We start from the raw sequence: 23594 nt of genomic DNA, 5'->3' as shown, positions 1-23594 counted from the left end.
GGAACAGCTTACCTGGCATTGGCAATATGCCCTTCGAGAAAATGAAATTGAACCAAAGTAGCAAATAAAACCATTTCTAAGATCCCAAGAATAAACATAAGTTGAAAAGGGTTGAACACATTGCAGGTGATGATTAAGAATCATGGCTTACTTACCGGGCAGAGCCAACACACGGTACACAGGCAAATGCCATTAATAATCACACAGCTGAACACCAGCGACTTGGTCTCCATGGGAACAGAAGGTAATATTACACCACTGTTCTTTGATGGATCTTTTATTATTTCAGTATTTGAAAAGTGATTTTTCAAGATGGTAGAAACTATCAAACACATTGAATTATGCATAACACAGGAGATACAAAGTGTGGGGTCTGGAATATTCCTTTGGTCCTGCTCATTTTTCAGGAGGGAAAGAGAACATTGATGGGGATAACAGGCTGATATTGCAGAGAAGGGATCACAATATCCAGTCCTTCTGTGATTCCTTCAATTGCCAAGCTCAGAAAAGGCCTCTTGAAGATTTCATCCCAGAAGACTGACTTCCTGCCTTCAGTCATTTTACAAAAGCCTGTCAGGGACCAGAGTCATGCTCAGAGCCCTAGTCAACTCAGAGAGAGCCCTCAGCAATCATGTAGTAAAGTACATCAAATCTGATTAAATATTTGAGATGAAGACTAAGAAAATACCAACAGAGCCGTTTAAGGTGACTTGAGAAAGGCCAGGCATTCCTTAATTCATCAAAAACAGAAGGACTCACCCTCGGACTTTTTCCTTCCTTTAGACCTATTTATTCTCCTGTTAAAATGACTCCCCCACTTCCTGCTTTCATTCCCTCGGTTGGGTTCCGGCCTGGATTGCCATAAGGGCCTCCTGCCTGTTCTGCTCCCTTCCTCTAGGAGCTAGTCTGGATGAAAGATGCAGATACCCCTGTGCTGGGGATCAGCAGTTACCAGAAACCGGACTGTGCAACAGCTCAGGGGAGGCTGGCCTGTGCCTCACACTATCTTACAGGTTTTAATATATTAACTCATCTACTTCTCACCCCAAACCTGTGAGTTCTCCACAGTAATATTTGTATCTTAAAGATGAGTTTGCCTCAGATATAGAAAGAATAAGCCACTTGCCTAGAATCACACACACCCTCCCACCCCTGCTGATGCACAAGGAGTAGCAGAGTCCAGAACAGAACGTAGCAACGTGGCCTCAGAGTCCATGGTGGACACTGCAGGTGCTCCAGCAGGTCTGTAAGTTGGGCTCTAAATGTTTGGGTTACCCACAGATGACAAGAACCTCCTGGCTCATGGTTGGGTCATCACTCTAGCCTGGACTCTAGACACAACTCACCATGTCCTCCAGACCTGGGTTCCTTCTAAATGCAGCTCAAACATGACTCTGGTCAGCAGCTGCAGCACCGTTCCTCCCTGTGGGGCAGCCTGAAAAGGCCCTGCGGTGTTCAGTTGCTAGTGAGAAGCAAACAGCCTCACAGTGGAGCCTGGAGTCTCTGAAGCTTGGGTTCATATTCTAGATGCTGCCCGCTAGCTGGTTCCATGAGCATTCTGCACTTTACTTTCCTCGTCTTAAAACTGACATGAATAATAACCTGGCTCAGAGGCTGTCATTATAATTAAATGAGTAAATCAATGTAAAGAGCTTAGAAGTGTATTTGGCACATCAATGACAACAATGGCGGTGGCGGTGAAGATACAAGGAAGCCATGTGTCTATACTGCTACCCCCCAAGGACTTCCTAGAAAATTAATCTTCAAGCCCTCTATTCAAATACTTCATGTAGATTTCAGCTCCTAGTTTACAAGGAAACAGGAAATACAATAACAGCAGAAACAGCATCTGCACCTACAACCATATTTAAAGGTTTTACCAAAACGGGGCTGGAAGGAGGGGCAACTGAGGCAAAAAATGAGTAACAAAGTTACACTGTCATTTGTAAAACTAAAAATCTTCATAAAAGCACAATGTAAGGGTTTTCTGACACTCGTCATCAGGCTGCATAGATTACAACTGAAGTGAGTTCTACTACTGTCCTAACATACTGCCTGCAGGAATTTCCTAGGACATGACCTAAGATGGTGATGGAACTTATGCAAATCCTGGAAGCCCCCCCACCCCGAGTCAAGGAGATGCGGCTGAGAATCCAGGAGATGAAAGGCCCAGCAATCATGAGACAGAGTTCTAGGAATGAGAGAAGAGGCAACAATTCCCAGAGCTTGTACACAGCTGGGAATGATGGGTGCAGCCACAGACCAGAGTGGGAGACCTCACAATTCATGGGACAATGGGCAGAGCTCAGAGGGACACTATCTCAGCGGCTGGATAAAATAAGCCCTAGAGGAAAGACTTGTCTGGTCCCTCACAGCAAACCTTAACTGGAAACCTCAGAAGGATCAAACTGATTCCAAATAACTTACATGCATCCCACTTCAAAGCGCTCTCTCTCTCTCTCTTTCTCTGTATATATATAGATACATACATGTTATTTATATATGTTATTATAAATATATGTTTATATTTTTATATTGTTTATATAATGAAAATGAAAAGGTAAACACAATGCCTGACATTGAATCAAAAATTACCAGGCACACAAAGAGCCAGGAAAATACAAGACATAATGAGAAGAAAAGTCAAACGGTAGAAACAAAAGCAAAAATGAGAGATGACAGAGATGCTCTCAGCAAAGGGAGTGACAGCAAGGAAAAGGAGGGGAGGTAGAGATGGGAGGTGGAGATGTGGGGAAGAGGGAGGGAGCTGAGAAGGAAGCAGAAGCAGAGAGAAAAGAGGGTCAGAGGAGGAAGCCAACTAAGCAGGGGGAGAGATGAGAGCAGAGAGAGGGGTGAGATGCCTGGCAAGAAGACAGGACAGGGTTAGGGGAAAGACTAGGAAGTGCCAAGAAAGGACATAAATATGATGACAGAAAGGATAGAATAGCATTGTTGGCTCTACTTCTTTAGAACTCTGATCACAGTGATAACTTATGACTTACTGATATAATTAGGTACTTAATATATCCCGCAGAGGGGCCATGCCAGTGCCCTGCTTGTCCGTGAGGCTAGGACAGCATGTGTCTTACTCACTGCAGTGTGAACACAGTACCAGAAAATCCTGAGGTGGCCAGGTTGTTGAGTATGTTAAAGAAGAACAGGGACAAGTATTACTATTACTTTACAGACTAAGGGAGACGGAGTCTTGAAGTTTGCTGAATTACTCAAGGACAAAAGCTAATCATGGCAGGGTCTAATTTAAATATGGATCTCTTTGCTCACAGGCCAGGGACTTCTTTGAGCCAGAAAATAAAATTATTCTCTTTGGTAACTCATGCCAAGTCTTCAACTCTTCAGTGAATAGTTATGCTCGAATTATAATTTGTATTTTCTCAGATGGAACAGTTATGAGCACAAACAGGCTCAGGGAGCATTTCTGCTATATTTAGGAGAAAGGAATGTTCTGTACAAGCTGCAGGTGAGGGAAAGGCCACTGAGGAACAGTGCATGGCAGTGGGGAGGCTGATGTTAAAGACAGGAGGTTCTTGAAGCACCTGGGGGGGCCCAGTCATTAAGTGACTGCCTTCAGCTCAGATCATGGTGTGGTCCTGGGACTGAGCCCCATGTCGCCGGGCTCCCTGCTTAGTGGTAAGTCTGCTTCTCCTTCTCCCTCTGCCACCCCACCCTGGTTCATGTTCTCTTTCTCTATCTCTCAAATAAATAAAATCTTAAAAAGAGAGAGAGAGAAAAGGTTCCTTAGGCTGTGGACTAGGTCCTTCCATATACAGATTTTAAGGTTAAGCACACAGCACAGGGATGTCACACAGAGTCTGCCACACAGGGTTCTCCTCTGCCCCTTTCTATTTGTGTGACTGGAGGCAAGTAAGTTCCTCTCTCTGAGCCTCAGTTTCCTTGTGAACAAACCACAGGTGATGAGGTTTAGCTCAGAGGGTTATCACGGGCGTTAAACAGGATGAAGTATGGTGAGAGCACCAATGGCCCTGTGACAACGGCTCCTCACTATGGGTCCATTTGTGGGACAAGCTGCTGTTCTGGAGGTAAGTTACTGCTCCCAACACCTGTGGTCTCACAGCTCAAAGTCTGGAGGGTTTGGCTCTATCATATTTCCAATGCCAAGGAAATACAAAGTTTGCAATGGTAAGAGTAAGCAAGAAATGACCTGGGGCCCAGAGCAAGGCCTCCTGGGTGGAGGAAGAGGAGAGGGGAGGAACTGGGAGGCTTCTGGAGGAAAGGATTCCTAAGAGAATATGCGTAAGTGTATATGGTGGACTTTCTGCTGCCTTCTTGACAGACACTAGGCAAATCCCCCATCCAGCCAGGGCTGTTCTGGAACTGTGATCTCATGTCGAGCCCTCTACGTGGGCATTATCGCTAGCTTACAGGTGAGAAGCTCACAGACTAGAGTGACAGATCCTGGGTTGGAACCCAAGTGTGTCCAACTCCAAAGTCTGTACCTGTTGGTCCGTTCCAGGGGACCTCAACGGAGGATGCATCAGAATCGCCTGGGGAGGCTTTTTAAATACGGTGGTCTACACCCCAGCCTAGTGGTGCTGACTCAAAATCCCTGGGAGTAGAGCTCAGATTGGTATAATATCCTTAAAAGGCTCCCCAGGAGATTCTGCTGTGCACACCTGGTTTATAACCGCTGCTCACTCCCCAGCAGCAGGGGCAGCCCCAGGGAGAGGCTCTCTCTGCTGTTGGCCTGTTGCCTTGTTCAAGGATGTTTACCACCACCGAGCTACGGAGAGGTAGGCCTGTGTCGGACTTCTGACGTCTATACCTATGTTAACACATATGCTGACAGCCGGGAAGCTGTGAAGTTTGACGGGCACATGTTGGCAGTGGATAGAACTGGGTTTGACAGGCTGAGCTGAAAACAGACTCCCCTGAGCCAGCTTACTGGGGGGTGCAGCACATAGAACAGCCTTGAGACTACCTACCTCAATCTCTCCCTTTTCCTTTCAAAACTGGTTGCTGGTCTTTAGTCCAGGACAAGAACGGGAAACGGAGGAAGGCAGGCAGAGGGAGGGGGCCCTGATGACCCCTAGTTCCCGGGACTCTCTGCAGCCATCCACCTGTAGCATGGGCCCTGCCTGGGCTATGTAACATCTTAGACCAAGGAGCGAGAAGCAGAGGCCTCGGGGAAATAGGTGTGCACAGTCCTGCTCCTCTGTTCACTGGGTTCAAAACCAAACGTGACTACTTGTGTGGAAACTGCTTCACTTCTCCTGCAAACATAATTGCACGTGCCCGTGTAAGCACTCACATGTACACGCGTGTGCACACCACACTCACACAGACGCCCACACCACTGTCCCCCAACAGCCAGTCCGTTGCGGGGGGTTTTCATTCCTGGAGGAAGTCACTTAAGCGGGTCACTGAGTTCATATCCTGTGAGCTCTCTCTCCGCATTACACCTGCTGTGTGTCCCTCCTTTGAACCCTCAGCACGGGGCCTGCTAGAAGGAGTCTAAAGGAATCACCACCAAGGGCGCCCGGACCAAAAGCATCAGAGACCTTCTGGGATCTGGCCCCTCTTCCACTAAACCCCGCCATGCACCCCGGATCTCAAGACCACACTACTACAGTCTCTAAAGAGGTTTTTCGCCACAGACTTCTGGTCTTTGATCTACATGGATGCTTTTCTCCGGAAACCCCTAGGCAGAGTCAGGGAAGGTCTGACAGCACTACAGTAAAAATTAGCCCTGAGTTCTCCGTGCCCAGCACTGCACGAGCTGAGTCATCACCCATACAAAGGCGACCATGGAGTGGCCGTGTTGGGGGCAGTTTTCCCATAAGCAGGGACTCAGGGATCCAAGGGAGTCCCATCTTGGGACATTCCCACCTCTGACACGCACTCTGCAAAGGCGCCCCAGAATAAGTGGACAGCCTGGGCCATCATGCGGAATATTGTTAAAGGACAATTATCAGGCATTTCATGGGAAACGGGGTTGGTGAGGACACAGCCAGTTGGCCACCTCTGTCGTCCTGATCCCCACCTCTGCTTCACTCTTCTCCCTACACCTACAACACCCTCAAGGCAAGGGGGGTGGCCCTGGTCACAGGTGTTCCCTGCCTTGTGTTTCAGCTGTAGGATTTCTGGGTGGTGGAAGGTACTATTGACACTGGGTCTGATATGGCTCTTAGTACTCCAATGACCAGAGACCTAAAGATATAAATTAACTGGCCTTCGCAATGGGCAATGGTGGAAACAGGGAGAGTAACTGACAGGAACACTCCCATGAGGGATGGAGAAGAGTGGGGGATGTCCAACAGACGGAGGTCTGTAGGTTTCTAGAGAGAGACAAATTCCACGGTGGAACTCTCCGGTCCATCACCCTGGATCCACGCAACCCCCGGCCCCTGGGTCTGCCTTCCGAGAGGCTGGGGTGGCAGGTGGAGCATGGTCTCTGGGGGACACATGCTGGGACGGAGGCCCAGGGGTTCCGATTAGGCCTAAATAGCCAGTCTTGCAGTCCAAGCTTCTGGTTTCTTCGAGAACACAATTCTCTTGAAAACTTAGTAGGTTGTCAATCTATTTTCCAGTCTTCCTTGGGCTCTTGAGTCTGCATTTCTTTGTCTTGTTTGTTTGTTTGTTTTGGGAGGTTTTTGTCCCCAGGTCTCTATAGAAATGAAGAAGCTGCTGCCTTCAAGCTTTCTGGGTCTCGTGCAGGAGAGCGGAGACATTAATCTGGTTTTTGCCTCAAGCCACTGTCGCTTTATCCAACTGAGAAGTGTTCTCAGGAGTCTGTCAGAGTTTTTGTTTTTGTTTGTTTATTTGTTTTTCAAATAACCTCAATGTGTTTGTTCAAAAAGAAAGAGGCTTTTCCACCTCTGCGGGTCCCCACGCGTCCACATGGGTTTTCTCTGTCCCCTCTTTCATCTGCGTGAAAGACAGCTAGTTCCTTCCCGAGCTCACGGTCTCTGCCACCCCTCACCAAACGCAGCTACAGGTAACATTCACGTTCTGTCTTCCGACCGTGAGGTCTCCACTTCTGGATTCCCGATCCCTTAGGGCCATGACAAGCTTCTAGGATTCTGGTAAGGCCAGACCATAGAAAACAACAGGGTTTTTCTTAAAGTAGCACTAACTGCTGTGATTAGCCATCCATATACTTCAGTTACTTTACATCATTTTATTTTTTTGTGTTTTCCCAAAGTCGGATACCGGCCCGTGGATCCCGTGTGTGGCTCTCCTCCGGTCTCTCCTCACCTGGGTTCTTTGGTTTTGTGCTACTGTGGTCCCAAACACATGACTCCTGAGGGCACCATCAAAGAAAAGAAGCCCAGAAGATCAAGCAAGGTGTTTGGAGAATGAGGAGGAAAGAGGCTTGTATCCCTTCTGTCCCTATTTCATTGACCGGAGCCTAGTCTCACAGTCTCAAGCGAACTGCAGGTGTGGCTGGGAAACGTGGTCCTCAGGTGCGGCCAGGAGAATGCGGGGAATGTGGGAGCCATTCCCCAATCCCTCCCCACCCTCCCCGCACACCCTGAGGTTCTGCATCTCTGGAGTTGGTCCATCTGCCTGGGCTCTCTCTGCCGGGGGCTTCACATCCATGTCATCCTGGGAGCTGAGCCTGCTACACTTAGCACACAGACTGCAGGTCCCTGCAGGGGACATCTACCCCTCCCCCACCTCACCAGCCCCCGACCTCAGGAGACTCACTCATACCTGCCCTCTGGCAGTCACTACGTCCCAGACCAGGGCTGTAGCCTTCATCACATCCCTTAGTCCCACCCCAGGGCCTTTGCCACAGTACACTTAGCTCAAACATTCTTCCTCTTCCAGGACCACTGATAGTCTATAGGTTGCCTTTGTGCTAACCCGAGTTTCTTTCCTCAGTGGATAAATGGGAGAGGGGGAAAGTCCTTCATCTGGATGGACACAGCCTTTGGATGCACAGCTTGGCATGTGGAGAGTGGGCAGCATTTCAGCCTCAACTCACCTGCTCCACCAGATGTCTTTGTGTAGTGTGAAACGGACACAACTGTACAGGGCAGCCCTATGACACCGCCCCCCCTCACCTCTGGCTGTGGCTCATCCTTCACATCACAGCCTAAATTTCCCTTACTCAGGGAAGCACCTCTGTACCAAAAACCAGGCCAGGTTCTGCATAATAGCAGCTCCTTGACGTTCATGACAATATTATTAAGTAAATACTGGTGTGTTTTCTTAAATGGGTACCTTGTGTTTAGCTAAACTCCCAGGGTCGAGCATGCACTACAGGTTAGACACACAATATGATGCTTACCAAATGAGGACCAAATACAGATACAGGACACACATCAGCCTCGATATAAGTGTCTGGCTCTCCAGCTTCCACATTTTCTCCCGTGACCTCCTCCTCATGGGAACAAGTACTCAGTTGCCAGCTCTTGAGAGAGTGTGCAATGGAGGCAATTGTCATACGAGTATCTGACAGGCTGCTGGCATGCTAGACAGCATCGAACAGTGACAGCATCTGCCCAAGAGGCCAACTCTCTCTGGTGCCCGGGCGGCACATGGAGCCCTGACCTCTCAGCATCTAATCCTCCCAATTTAGACTTCCATGTGACATGAAGTGACATCCCCAAGGAGGGCACAGGCAAGAAAATGGCAAAGAGCTCTGGAGACTGGCAGCCCACTCCAAGGGTCCCCAATCCCATTCCTGCTTAAAACTCTGGTTCCTGAGCAAGCCTGTCTGTCATCTGTCCACTTCCTCAAGGTGACAACTGTGATTCATCCCGGGAAAGAAGGGTAAAATGTCCTTGGAGCCATTTAATTGGAAGCATTGAGATGAATGACTGTGCCCTCGTGGAATGCTTTTAAGGGGAGCAAAGTGACTCATGAGGCAATTATTACATTCAGACAAGACAGCAGAGGCCTGTCCAAAGTGCACATGTAGGAGAGACGAAATAGTGGATTAGGGTATCTGAGTGGTAAAGGAAGGCTTCACAGCACTGATTATCACTGGAGTGGGTTTTGAAGGATAAATAGGAGTTCTTCCAGGGGAAAGAGTGATGAAAGAGGATCAAAGAAGGATATTCTGGGCAGAGAGAAGAGCCAATGTCCTCTTCCTTGACTTAAATGCTCATTTAAAAAGTGTAAATGGCTAAAGTAGGGTCACCCAAAATGGATGATCTCAACCATTCACACTTTAGCGTGAATCACACTTGCCAATTCTCCTTATTAGAAGCTAGCTCACCCTGATGCCCCATGACCCACGCTCACCACGTGTGCTTGTTGTTCAAGCTCCTTCCGTTCTACTTCAGTAACAGCCAGGACATCCATTCTCTCTCTCTCCTCTGCCGGCCTCACCTCCGCTTTGCCCAGGCCTCTACTCCACTCGCTAGTAGACCACTGCGCCAGCCTGCAGCCTCCTTCTCTGCCCCAGCTCTACCTCCGCCAATCCATCCCGGACAGAGCAGCAGGAACGTCACACCCTATCACCCCGATCCCCTGCATGCGACATTGCGGTGGCCAAGCAGGTTACAACATTCCCAGGATCGGGCTCTGGGTGACTTTCCCAGCCCCATGTCCATCCACATAGACTCCCTGGAGCCCCCCAGTGTGGCATAGCCTTTCCCTCACTGCCCTCTGCTCTGATGCTGCTTCCTCACTGCCCCCCACACAAAGATAATTCATTCCTTTGGGTTCAGATCCGAGCTCCTTCCACCTGGGAAGTGTTTCTGGACTGCCTCCCAGTCTCGGGAACCTAGCCCTCCTCTCTGTTTCACCAGCAGACTTCCGGCACCAACAGCAAAGGGCTGATTCCTGCGGCGCTAGGTCCTGCCAGGAGCCTGCGTGTGTCTCCAGGCTGCCCTTGTCCACTCCAGCACGGAGGCAATCGGATTACGTCCTCTGTAAAAACATGTTAAGTAAAGCAATAATGGACACTTCAAGGAAAGGACATTCTCTCTTTAAACAACGTTGGGCTCGGGGCGCCTGAGTAGCTCAGTCGGTTAAGCATCAGACTCCTGATTTCGGGTCAGGTCGTGATCTCAGGGTTTTGGGACTGAGCGCCATCTCGAGCTCCATGCAGGGCATGGAGCCTGCTTAAGATTCCCTCTCTCCCTCTGCGTTCTTGCTGCTTTCCCTCTAAAAACAAAAACAAAAACAAGCAAAAAACATCAAAGGATTTGGAAGGCCCCTACCAATGACTGGCTTTAGAGAACAATGGACTTAGGAAACCACGGGTCCAGGGCAAGAGACAGGGACAGATTCAGAGTCCTACATCCCGTTCCCTGTGTAACGTCCCTCGCTGCAGGAAGCTCTCCGTCAGTCACCCAGGTGGTGACCCCCTCTCTTCTGTGCTCCAGCCAACTACAGCACTAGAGACAAATGCTTTCTTAACGTGGATCTCCTGCAACTAAAAATGACTTTTTCAACCTCTTTCCTTGTTCTGGCTAACCGGCAGACTCCATGAGGGTAGGTCTGGGGCTGACTTGTTGACGGTCGCTCCTCTCTTCCTCCGCCTGACGGTGAAATGCCCCCGCTGTCTCAGTGACAGCACAAAGCGTGGCTTAGGCTCTGGTCCCTCAACCTCAAAGAGGAACCAATGCCAACACACACCCGCTGTCACCCGCTGTCACCCACTGTCACCCGCTGACACCCACCTGCTCGGCCGGGAACGAGCCACGCTCTGCTACCTGCCCCCCATGGGAGGGTTCCAGGAGAGAGCCGGTGAGAGCGATTCCAAGGGGACACAAGGCAAATGCCGGATGCACCAGGACCTGCGCATGCATCCAGGCTCCACGGGGGACCAGCTGCCCAACTCCCGGCAACTCTATGAAGATATTAGAGGACCTCTGTGATGTGAATCTATTCCAGGAGCCGTGAGGAAGCCCAGTATAAAACAGCCAGCACAGAGCCCAAGGCATGTAAGGGCTCAACACATTTAGCTGATAGAATTATGCTAAATGGTGAATGTGATGTGTGGTGATGTCATCACACCGTCCCCAGGTGGAGGGAACACAAGAGGGGAGACGGAGTGGGGAGAAAGGGATGCTCAAAGGGGGAAATACTTTTTCCCTCCTGAGTCCCAGGCAAACCTTACAGGGTGAACACGTTTCATTCTCCCCTTTAAGAAAAGAAGAAGAAACAGAGGCTCAGAGTGGTCACATGACTTGCCAAGCTCTCACACTTATCCACTAAACTGACCTTAGCCCCGCCAGGTTTCTGTACTTGCCTGGGCACCTTGCTGCTCTCTCACCTGGCGACCACTGTCTGTGTCAGCTGGGTGTCTGCTGCACACTGAAGACAGGGGAAACACGGGACAGTCTGGGAAAGGATGCTTTCCCCTATCCTGGCCACCTGACATCCCCTTGTGCCTGGAAACTCCGGAACAGAAGGCGGCCTCCAAAGGCAGGCAACGTGGAATACGGGCCGTTTTCATGCTCATGAGCAGAATGGTGCATAAATAAGCAATACTGTAGACTTTTGCATGAAAAGCCCATTTTCAGAGATTTATAGTTTTGTGTGGAAATGACCCGTGGAATGTCGCTGGATTCACACGCGCATGAAAGCAGCGGGCCAGAGAGCCCAAGCCTGTCATCGCTGTTCGCTGGAGAGCGACTTGCTATTTGTTTTGCAAGGTTTTAGTAAATCAGACAACCGTTTAAATGAGAAAGCTTTAAACTATTTAATTCTGGTGGAGAGAGTAAGTACAATAGTGCTTGAGCTCTTAATTCCTGAAACAGCAGACATCATTAAACGCATTTTTAAAAACCATAAAACAGGTTTTTCTTTAAATGACCATTGTGGTTTCCTGATGACCTCTGATTCTTCCCCAGGCAATTAACCTTAGAACATGTCACTCACAGATTTTGAACAATCGTTCCTCTGCACCCAACTGTCCCCCTGTGCGGAAGCATGAAGAGCTCACTCCCCGGGCAGGCATCACGCTGGGGAAAGGAGCCCCAGTAAAGGACTGGGTCAAACAGGGAGCCGAGTTCTAGGTGTGCACCTGCCCACCTCGGGGGGAGTTGTCTGGGTGTGCTGGGCTCTGCTTCCTCATGTCTGTCATCGGGAAGTAAAAATGGGGACTAATCGTCATTGTTCCCAGAGTCGAATTATGCCTTTTGTGGGCCCCAAGCACTTTTCATCTGTTAGAAAATACATTTAAAATTCTATTTTCATGACTACATTAATATAATTCCCTATCATCTAGCTGGCTAGCTAGCTAGCTGTCCACACACACTTCATTTTGATTTTACAAGACATTAGAACATTCCGCCGGTCCCCAAAGTGTTGTGATCGCTGGGTCCTGGGTTGGCTGTGTCTGAGGGCTAAGTCCGCAGCAGTCACCCCCCATACAGGATCAAGAACCTAAAGTTTCACCTTCTCTCTTCATCGGCACCTCGAACACCAAGTGAGCACCACACTTTGCCAGAAACTCGACCGGGCACCGAGGGCTACAGAAATGAAGAGGCCTTCCAGGCGCGGGGGGCTGAGGCCGCCATTCCCATATGTGCTGTGTCACCAACTCCTCGTCCTGTCCCTGAGACATCATAGGCACTTGATGGATATCTGACAAGTGAATGGACCAATGGCAGCATCTCTGCTCACAGAGACACTCCAGAGGTAAAGTAATGATGTGTTCCCAGCAATAATGACTGGCCCTTCGCTACGGGACTCCAGGTCCTCATGGAAGGAATATGAGGATGTTTACGATGCAGAGCAAGGGTAAACTTACAACAAGGGCAAAGTACAAAGAACCAAATAAAAATGGAGGCAAAGGGGTGAAGAGAGGAGCATGCCCAGGACGTAGGAGACATCAGCCTGGGTGTCAGCTGTGTCTCAGTCTCCCACCCAGCCTCACCAGACACGTGCCTGCCTTCAGCCAGAGGCCGTCGCCACACAAGCCTCAGAGGGGAAGGCTTTGTAAAGCTCGGCACTCCATGCCCCTGTGCCGTGGGAGTGTTACTGCCTTCCAGGGTGATGCTGTTATACAATTCTCTGCAACCCGTCTTAGAAGGGAGATGGCCCCAGAGCCACGATCTAGAATATTCTCCCAATGACGTGCCCCTGGGTCTGGAAAGCACATTCTAAGTCACGCTGAGGATAGAAGTGCTTCACTCCAAGGGCCAATACCTTCATCTCAGACACATTCACCTGCTCGGCACGGCTCCTGCGATTTCCACGGGTCGAGGCAGGGACCGGGAGGCTCCACGTGCCAGCTAGAACCCATGTGCTGTAAGGGGACATGCCCTACAGTCTGCCTGCAAGGAGTTTGGTTCTCTTGCTTTCAGATGTTCTCGGATTCTGTGGTTTCTGACCTGTTCCATAGTCACAGGAAATAACCTCTTAGAGTCAATCTGTGTGTGGGGGGTGGTGAGAGAGAGAGAGAGTTTGTGTCTGGGGGGGGCTATGGGTGTGTGGGTGTGTGTGTGAGTGAGTGTGTGTGTGTGTGTGTGTGTGTGTGTACACATACACACATCCTCCTGGTTCTGTTTCTCTGGAGAATCTGGACGAAGAAATCAAGCATGTTTCACATGGCCCCAGCAGCACCAGACAGTGACGGGGGTATCACAGGGAAAACAGCAGAGAAAGCACTGGGGGGTGGAGATGGGGGCAGCACAAAGTCATCCAATCCTCTTTATACACCTGGGGAAACTGAGACCCAGAGAGGGTGAGTGTCTGACTCAAGGTCACACAGCAGGTTAGTGCTGAAAGCCAAGAACAAAACCACACGTCAAGCCCTCCCTTCAGTGTCCTCCTCACAGACCGCGTGGGGGCTCTTGGAGTAACGTTCAATTTAATTATGTGGATAAACTGAAAGAAAAATGATCCAACAGAGGGTTTTACTGAGCACTTTGTGCCCGGCTTTACGCTCCAGGCTTTAATATGCTTATTTCATTTAATCTTCTCAGCAACCCGGCAAGGCGGGCATTAGTGTCCCTTTTCGACAGATAAGCTGCAAATGAGAGAGGGAAAATAATTCCCGTGGGGCAAAGCTGCTGGCTTGCGATGGGGAGGGGATCTGAGCTGCAACTGCAAAGCCGAGGCCCCAGCCACCTGGGTCAGCGGGAAAGAGTGCGGCTGCAGCAGGAGGGAGGACGGGCCCCAGCTAGCGGGAAAGGGACCCTGGCCTCCCGAGGTTTTTCATGCGGTCAGCTCCTTGCGCTCTGGAACTCTGGTTTCTGCAAACGTCTTTGCCCAGAAAGGCTTATTCGGAAGGGAACACCTGGTGTCTAACCCTTCCAGCTGATGCCGCAGTGTGCGTGGACCCCCATGCTATTTGCTAATGCACTGGGCTTCTTGGGGATTTGGATGCATGGCTCCTAGAGGAGGACGGGGGAGTGGATTTTATTCTCTGCCTGGCAGCCCTTGCCTGGTGGGAAGGCACGGGGTGGGTGCACAGCACTGAGCCCACATAATTGGATGGGACCCAAATGGAAAATACACAGGAAGAGAATCAGGTCCCGAAAATAACCCATTGAGCTCAAAGCTGCATGGGCAAGTTCACTGCTGAGCACCCACAAATAAGCTATTTTATCTGACTCTTGTAAAAGACAGGGATGTCTTCTTTGACACACATCCCCAAAAATAGCCAAGAAAAGAAATAGAAGGGGGAAAAACTATACTGTATCATACGCCTGCTAGGGGTTTATTTTTGTACTGCCTTTAGACATATTACCTCCTGAGATCCTCTCTAAAAGCAGGTATTATCCCATTCTCAGGTTGAGAACTTGCATTTCCAAGGGTGAGTGAAACCCTGCCTGGTCCCAGGGCTCCGAGGAGCACAGCAGGTGTCCGACACCTTAATCTTCTCTCTCCCGTGTCACACCGTCTCAAGGGCAGGGACCCAGCTGGGTCACACTCAGTCTCTCGGATGCCATAGAGTCAGTGCACCCCGACCCAGCCCGTCCCAGCCCTAGGGCTCTGCACAGTCCCCAAGGGCAGCTCCGCAAGGTGCTGGACCTGGACATGTGACGCTGAGTAAGCTGGCCTCTATCCCCAACCACTCGTACCCGCGGGGAGGAGGGACAGAGATGCTTAGATTTGAGCGTGAAAGAAACATCTGGGAGAGAAAACAAAGACTAGGAAATCCAAGACTGCTCCTCAGAGATGGTGGCACCTGAACGAGGCATCAGAGGATGTGCGTAAGAGTTCCTTATAGGACACTGTATCATAATTGCCCTCATAGCCTCCCGTGGACCTAGCAAAGGCTGTGTCTTGGAATATGTGTTAGAAATGCTTTGAATTGATGTGGAAACTCTGATATTCCCTAATGTCCTATGCCACATTATAGAAAATGTCAGAAAATGGTCCGAGCTGGAGATATTCAGGTAGATCTGCTGGGGACGCTCTGGGAACACACTTGCGGGGACTGAGGAGGAGGAGGCCCCAGCTGAGGGAGCAGTGGAGGTGTGAGGTGGTCACAACCAAGGTTTCGGTCCACCCAAGGGGAGTCTGGAGCCAGGTCGGCTCTCAACAGGGGGTCTGGGATGATCCAGAGAAGCGCGCAGCATCCACTCATGACAAGGCATCAGTGTGTGGCCGTGGGGATGCAGAGAGGGAGCAGGAAGTCCCTGCCTTCCACTCCTTCCCAATCCCATGCGGGAGCCCTTGAAGTCATTGTGTGCAGGATATAATGTAGACATGCCACTCCCCAACCCCGGGCTGGCTGGCCCCTGCCTTCCGCTACCTTCTTACTATTTGCTGGGTCCAATGTCAAAGATGAGGATGTGGTTCCTAGAGTCTGAGCAGTTGCCTGAGGTCTTACATCTACAGGTCACTGTAGACCACCTTCCAGAAAGTTCTATCGCATGGAGCCCTGGGTGTTTTATGCAAACAATCAATCACGGAACATTGCATCAAAAACTCATGATGTTCTGTATGGTGGCTAAGATAACATAATACAAAAAATTATAAGAAACATAAAATAAATGGAGATAATCTTCCAAAAAAAAAAGAAAAAAGAAAGAAAGAAAGAAAGGAAGGAAGGAAGGAAGGAAGGAAGGAAGGAAGGAAGGAAGGAAAGAAGGAAGGAAGGAAGGGAAGAAAAAAAGAAAGAAAGTTCTATTTGGCTTTAAGTTCTGCTCCTTCTGGGCATAGAACCCTGTCCTGGGTCTGGGTCCCCTGTCACGCAGGAGGGTTGGCAGCCCACTCCTCAGCTTCTCCTATGACACGGAGGCTTGGACCAGATGGAAGCATGACTGCGGGCCAGGCCAGAACACACTTCTGCAGCCAGGCCTCCTGGCTGGGGCTCAGGCTGGGAGAGCTGACCTCAAGGAGAGCCAGCCAAGTCCAGACCCCGCTAGGCCGGGCACCAGGAGTAGGGGGCAGGGCTGCAGAGGACAGCGAGGACCCCCTTTAGCAGCAGGGGTGGGCAGGCTGAGTACGGAGTTGCCCTCCTGACGTGGATGGGCGCCACCCGACCCACGAGGAATCTGAGTGGGAGAATGTCCTCTCTCTGCCTGCCTTCTGGCTGGGACACCAGTGTTCTCCTGTCTGCACACTGGACCTCAGGCTGGAATCCCACCACCGGCTCAGCTCTGCCAGGCCCCAGCCGGCAGGGGACAGGCCTCCGACATCATGTGAGCCAATTCTTTCCAACAGATCTCTTTATATTCTCACATCGTATATACATAAATATGTCAATGTCATTGGAAATACTATAATCCATTCTTCCATCTCTCTATCTTTTGTTGGTTCTGTCTCTCCAGGGAAGCCAGACTCATGCGGGCTGGTCCTTTCTGAACAGGTCCCGGATAAAAATAATCCTGTGTCGACTCAGGAGAGATATAGGCAGTGATGCTGCATGTGGCCAAAGACATGCACCTCACAGAGGGTAAGGATGGGTGTTGATGGAGAAGAAAGAACAGGGGAAAGGTCGGGATATGCATATTTGCTGAGCCCCTACTGAGTACCAGCGCCGGGCTAGGAATTTTACCTTCAGGACAGCAACGGCTACACACACCACCCCGGAAGATAATTACGTTTCCATGACCTCACCTGGCAGGGGGCAAACTGAGGCCCAGAAAAGTGAGCAAGACAGAGACGGAGCCGGGGTCTGAAGGCAGTTCAAGGCCAAGGGACTTTCCAGGTTCCCACACGGTCCAAGGGAAACCCCTCACAACACGCCCTCACGAGGGACCACCCAGAAGAGATGCGTGTGAGGACCCTGGGGCCGGTGTCTACCCCAGAGCCTGGCATTGGCAATATGTTTTACAAAAAGGCAGGAATGGATGGACAGGTGAGAGGAAGGGACACATACAACGCCTACAAAACTGAGGGTGGCCTTGAGGCCACATCTCGTGTGGACCTTACCTCCGAAGAAGTCGGCTTGCAGTATCCAGCTCCGAAGACCAGGTTTTCCAGAGAGAGGCTGGACTGCTCTGGTCCTGTGTCTGGCCCGCCTTTACCAAGCCAGGAGCCTCTTCCCGGACGGGTGAAACTGAAAGGCAGGGGGATTGAAGAGGAGAAAAACAGTGTGAAGAAAGGCGTGGGGCTATGAGCTCAGCCCCTTGGGGCCATTAGTGGGGCGCTGTGAGATTAGCCATTTAGAAGTAGGTGGCCCCCCGCCCCCAGGATGCCGACCCGACAAGGCAGCACAATTGGCAGAGATCCTGGGAGGTAAAACGGCACTTGTCCTGCTCTGTGGAGGAAGAAATACCCCTGAAGGCCAACCACGTGCCTGCCGAGAGAAACTGAGGCAGAGCTCCCAGGCCACGGGACTGGAGGGGCAGACGGGATCCCGGGCTCCAGGCCAGAAGGACGGGGGTTCATCTGCTACAGTCTGGGTCCTGCTTCTACTTCGGGGCACAGTCCCCAACCCTACCCCTCCCTGAGCCTCCGACTGTCCTCCCGCAGAGGAAGGGACAACCATAGCCCCCTCTGGCACAGGTGCTCAAGAAATAATCCTGGAAGGATTTAGTCCAGCCGACGACTCGCCTTTTTGTTTAACATCCTGACAGGGAACGAAAGCTCCCATTATATTTCCGTTTAATTCATTGATGCAAATATGTACCAGGCGCACGCGCCGCAGAGGCCAGAACGTTAGGTGGCAGGGTGGCAGGGTGGCAGGGGGGCCGGAGGACGCAGCCGTGGCCCTCTCTTCAGAGATGTTTCGGTCTAGGGAGGGACGCAGAGGTGACAGGATGAAGGTGGGCTGGGAACAGTGAGCACAGAGAGCAGTCATAAAGCCAGCTGGGCGGAGGAGGACGAGCTGGAGGTGATCCGCACGGAGAAGGGCCCAGAGGTTAGAGGCCGCCAGCAAGGCTTGTGCCCCCAGGCTCCAAGCCCAGCGGAGCTCCCAGAAGCTACATGACATGGGTACGTTTTTAGCCTCTGGGTGCTTCTGAAGGGCTGACACCTGGGAAAGGTGGGTCCCAGCACTTTCCCCAGGGGCTCTAAGGATTCCTGAGCGTAGCCCAAAGTGACCTCAAGGACAGTGTCCAGCAAAATGTCACGATTCCATAAATGCTCCAGCTGCGCCCATAATACCACAAATGCAATACACTCTCACACCGTGGTGACTGTCTACGTGGCTATCGTTGATAACACCACAAATATTAATGCGTGTAACGTAATCGTGACTCTGATTTGTTTGGAACTGCCATTTGAAGCAAATGCACAAACTACAAACGGATAAAAGGAACACTGCCGAGAAACAGAGAATGTGTGCGTGAGCTGTGACGCTCACGACACATTTGGGGACAGACGGCCAATTCGTAACTGGAAGGACTGGCTATTTCACTTAACGGTGGGCTTGATTAGCTTTTCCAATGGATCCGAATCCCTCTCCTGAGATCCAGCTCTCCTCATGTAAGGTGTAAAAGTCAGGTTCTCTTCGGGGTGTTTCAGGAAAGGCGGAAGGTCTTTTGAGGTTAAATTTTCATTGCACACCTGCTTCTTCCTGACTGGATTTAACTGATGCTGTGAAACTCACTTTTCTGGAAAAAAAACTAGAGTTCGCCCTATTTGACAGGCATTTCCCTTCATTTTAAAGGGTTCCCTCTGTTCCCAGCTACTGTGCGTGAACTAATAGAAATCCTTCCTGTAAAATCCAGAGAACAGAAGACAGTTCTATTTTTACCCCCATCCCGGGAGGAGCCAGGCTCTGGCGCTAGGTAGCTCTGTGCGCTCCTCTCTGCCACGTCTGATTTGCAAGGAGCTCTTTCTGTCAGAAGGTTACATTTTCTACAAGGAGCTTCCACCCAGATCCTCGTTAGATAGTATCAGTCCTCCCAGCAGCAAGAGGAGTGACACCTGCTTTTCACTGTGAACACTTAATCTCCTAGCGGGACCCTAGCGTGTCCTCCCGCCTCTACCCTGATGTCACTCCCAGCCCAGCCCACTCTGGCCACTGGAGGGATCTTCAAGAAACAGGCTTTATCAAGGGAGGGTCTTGCTCAAAACCTTCCCTGCCTCCCTCTTAGACAGTAAACAGATGCTCAGTTCTGTACCATGTCATTAGCTACACCACTAAATGTGACCTTTACCCTCCCCAGTTTCTTTTTTTTTTTTTTTAAGATTTTTTGAATTTATTTATTTGACAGACAGAGATCACAAGTAGGCAGAGAGGCAGGCGGAGGGAGAGGAGGAAGCGGACTCCCCGCTGAGCAGAGAGCCCGATGTGGGGCTCAATCCCAGGACCCTGGGATCATGACCTGAGCCAAAGGCAGAGGCTTTAACCCACTGAGCCACTCAGGCACCTCCCCAGTTTATTTCTTGATATCACAATCTCTAATCCCCTCGGTCCAGCTCAAAGGCTGTTTCTTCTCTAAAGCTGGTCCTGGTTTCCCCAGAGCAGAACTACTTCTTCCCCATGCTTACAGTTTGCTCGGCTCGGTGCATGCTTATGAGGTGCTGGCCAGGGGGCCGAGATCAGGGCCTGCACCATGGTAGACACTGCCCAGATAGAATCCACTGAAGGCATGGCCCACGGTTCTCCGTGTACGATCTCATTTAATCCTCCTGATACCCTCCTGGCATGCACCCAGGCAGAAGCTCAGGGAACTGAAGTCACTTGCTTGAGCTAACAGGCTTAATCAGCAGGAGGCTCAGGACAGAACCTGGGACCCTCCTGCCGCAGAGCTGACTTTGAACACCATCGTACACCATGCTCCCAGAATGGGTGACACAGTGAACTAGATTTAGGTACTTAAGATGTCTCTGCCTCACCAGGCTCCAGGCCTTTCAGGGTCCCGGATGCAATCTGTTCATCCCAGAGCTTCGTGGCTCGGCCTTTCCAGAAACGACTAAAGCTTAGGGTATCCACCCGTGACCGAGCCCGTGTTCACCAGGTGCGGCACACAATGTGAGCTTCGTCTCGTTGTACCCCCTTCATTTCTGTTGGGTTCATAACCCTACTCATTTCTTAAGTTCGCTCCTTCCTTCCTCCCTCCGCTTCTCCCGTTCCTATTGGGATGTTCAAACTCTTAGAGAGGTTAGACACCTCTCTGAGGACCCCCAGAAATTACCTGGAGGTCCCAGACATCAGGCTGGGCCTGAAGCCGCCCAGGCTCAGGAGCTCTGTCTCTGAGACCCAGAACAGCCTGCACTGCACTCTGCTTTCCCAGCCGGGCTCTCGGCTCACCTTCAGGGCTGGACCTTCAGGACCGGCCACTCACACAGGACAGCACCGCCGACCATCCGCCTTGCATCCCTGACAGCAGACGGACTGTGACCTCATGTCTGCACCAAGGCCACTTTCCGCCGAGCCGCAGAGCGAGCGCACAGCCAGCGGGGCAGCCTTGCAGGTCCTTCATACCGTCTGCTGCTTTCTGGACTCTGTCTCCTGCGATTTCCCAAACTCGGGTCTGCTTTCATTTGCTTCTGCCATGTTTTCTGTCAAACTCTGCTCAGCATCTGCCATAGGATAATGCCATCCAAGCTGAGGGGCTCCCTCCATTTGATTCTGCATTTTCTGAGGGAAGCGTCTTTAGCAATGACTCCTTGGTATACTGTGTCGGTCCTAACACCATTCCTGGGGCACAGCAGGCCTTCAGTATAGGCGCTGAGAAAGAACGATAAGTAGTCCTATGGGCTCCCTTCCGGAGGTCTAGTTTCCATGAAGGAGCTAAATCCATGATGGGCAGGAGAAGGTCACACTTGTTCACCCTTGCCAGCAGGGTCGAGGGACCAGGCACTCCGCACACACAGCCCATAACACCAGGTCTCTCCACCTCCAGTGTCCTTGGCTCCATTCATGGGCCCTAAGCTAAAAACCACCCCGCAAAGCCTCTCCCCAGTTCAAAACCCAACGCTGTTCAAGGCCCACCCTATGCAGGGCCCCCTTTGCTCTCAGAAACTAGGCTTTTTTAGTCCACTGAGCTTTTCTCTCTCCGGCTGACATTTCTTGACTTGGGAATTATTGTTGACTTGATATATAGGTACCCTGTCTACCATTCAAGGTCAGTGTCTGAATTAAACCCATCAGCAAACACAACCCAGGATGGAGCTCGGCCAAGAGGCCCAGGGACTGAATGAAGGTCTCCAGGGGCAGCATCTCCTGGCCATGGCACCTGGCCAGGATCCAGGTTCCTCCTTCCCTATTCACTGACCCCGGTCTGGGCCTTACCCAACAATAATCACTGGGGACTGCAGCGTCCCCCCCAGGCATTTTAACTCCCAGTACAGAGAAGCTGTCCTGAGAAGGGATCCTGGAAGGTTAGCTCTTTCCCAGGCCTCAGTCTACAAGATTCTCTCTGTGAATATCCCGAGCAACTCATGCCCGTGAGCACGGGCAAGGTTTCGAAGTGACCTGTCGTATGTCTGGCCATGCCAGGCACACAACACAAGGTACCAGCTCTGTCCTTCCATTTGTGGCATTCCTGAAACCTCAGGGTCCTGCTTTGGAACAAACAGTAAGCCAGGGAGGGGCCAGCAGATAGAGCCCCTGCCCCAGGCTTGGCCACATCCTCTTCTGCACTTGCGCCGCATGAGGGCTCCTGGCTTAGCGATGAAGACAGCGTGTCTCGGGGACATGCGGGGGACTTCTCAGCTAAGGCATCGTTAGAATAAGCAAAGCCTGGCACGGGGTCCAGGTATGATCCACTGCTGGCAGGTTTTCAGCCCCCGACTCCCTGCGCGTGCACCCCTGACTCCCGATGCACTCCCCACACGCCACTCACCTCACCCCAACTCCTGAGGGAGGCCCAGAGCCTTGACAGTCAGCCTGGGAGAAGCTCCTGTGGTCGGCCCCCGTCAACCCCAGCCAGGCCAGAGCCCCCCAGCTGCCCCGGGGATGGAGCATAACAAGAAAGGCAGAGCGGCGCCCCCGCACCTCCGGGATCGTAGTCATCGCCTCCTACCTGATCAAGGGCTGCTGCAGGGCCACGAGGGCAGCGTGGATGGTCACCGAGATGACTGACAGGTGGAAGTAGTCGAACATGACGGGGACCTGGTGGTGCAGGCCCCTCCAGGCGTGGAAGTGGAGGCCGAGCGTGCGGCTGCTGATCAGGGGGGCCCCCGCCACGTCCCTCAGCCTGGAAGGCAAGTGAGTGCGTGCCCCTGAGTGACGGCGGGCCAGCCCTGCTGTCACTCAGACAGGCCTGCATGACAGCCTCTCCCCGGGCCCACCACCACGCACACATCATCTTAGTCAATCCCTACAATCACCCTGTCTGGTAGAAATCATTTCTCCTGTGATTGGCAGATGAAGAAACCCCGTGTCCAAGAAGAAAAAGAAGTCAGGAGGCATCACACAGCTATTTCTCTCTCTCAGCAGCCCAGGGGCTCCAAGGGGTGGACACCAAGCCCCCTGTCAGGCCAGTGATGGAGACACACTCGGACCCTTCCCAGGGCTCATCTCAACATAGAAGCCCTCCATGGTCTCCCTCCCCCATTACTCCCCTCCCTCCCCCACTGCACATCTCCCACCTCTCTGCTCCTCCCCCTCCCCCACTGCTCCTCCCCCCCCCCCCCCACACACAGGAAAGCACTTCCTTTGTAAGTCTGTGCTCTCTACTAGATCTCTAGCTCCTAAGGCCAGGAAATGTGACTAATCAGCCTTTCTATCCCCAACACCTAGCATCTTATCCTGCACACTATAGAAGCTGGCCCAGTGTTTGCTTACTGAAGAGAATAATTGTCTGGCCAAACGAATGTATGAGTTCCTAAGCATACCGATTAAATAGTTGACCACTTTTATCATGGATTCCTCGACCTTTGTTCTAGCATTTTGTCCTTGGTGCCTGTCTGATTCCCAAGAGATGAACTGGCTGGTAGGCAAGGTCCAACAGAGCCTCTGGTGACAAAAACAGGGTTGCTTCTTCTCTAAATAAAATTCCTCCAGTGCTAATCTCAAGCTCTGGAAACTAATCCCTCAGGTTCTCCAAGTTTCTCTGAGCCAGAGCACTTGGGAAGCCTGGATGGACATGAGTAGAGCAGAAGCTCAGAGAATAGTCAGAGACAAACTTCTCCTTCCTCCACAGATGGGGAAATGAGACACAGAGAGAACAAGGGTAGCAAACTTGCAACACCTGCCCCAACGCTGCTTCCTGGAATCTTTGCTGCTTATGCCTTGTGTGCAAAGGAAAGCCAAACACCCAAATCACAGCAGCCCCGTGTGACTCCATGAACAGACCACAAACAGGGCCTCCTCTCTTCCCAAGGAGAAGCATGATTTGGAAGGGACTAGGAGG

The 23594-nt window shown here is 51.4% G+C and overlaps 1 protein-coding gene across 4 annotated transcripts in view; it reads right to left on the bottom strand.

Annotated features, from left to right (window-relative positions):
• FAM135B (family with sequence similarity 135 member B) overlaps positions 1-23594 on the bottom strand; it is a 272589-nt gene that overhangs the window by 57874 nt on the left and 191121 nt on the right. For all 4 annotated transcript variants that reach the window (XM_047728395.1, XM_047728397.1, XM_047728398.1 and 1 more), the window contains 2 exons: positions 22263-22436; positions 17275-17401 (listed from right to left, as the gene is read on the bottom strand). In XM_047728395.1, coding sequence (XP_047584351.1) covers positions 17275-17401; positions 22263-22436 — 301 coding nt within the window. The remainder of the gene's footprint in view (positions 1-17274; positions 17402-22262; positions 22437-23594) is intronic.

This window comes from Lutra lutra, chromosome 4 (assembly GCF_902655055.1).
Source record: "Lutra lutra chromosome 4, mLutLut1.2, whole genome shotgun sequence".
Lineage (NCBI taxonomy): Eukaryota > Metazoa > Chordata > Mammalia > Carnivora > Mustelidae > Lutra > Lutra lutra.
The sequence above is the reverse complement of the archived record's forward strand: the minus strand, read 5'-3'. Positions and strand labels throughout refer to the sequence as shown.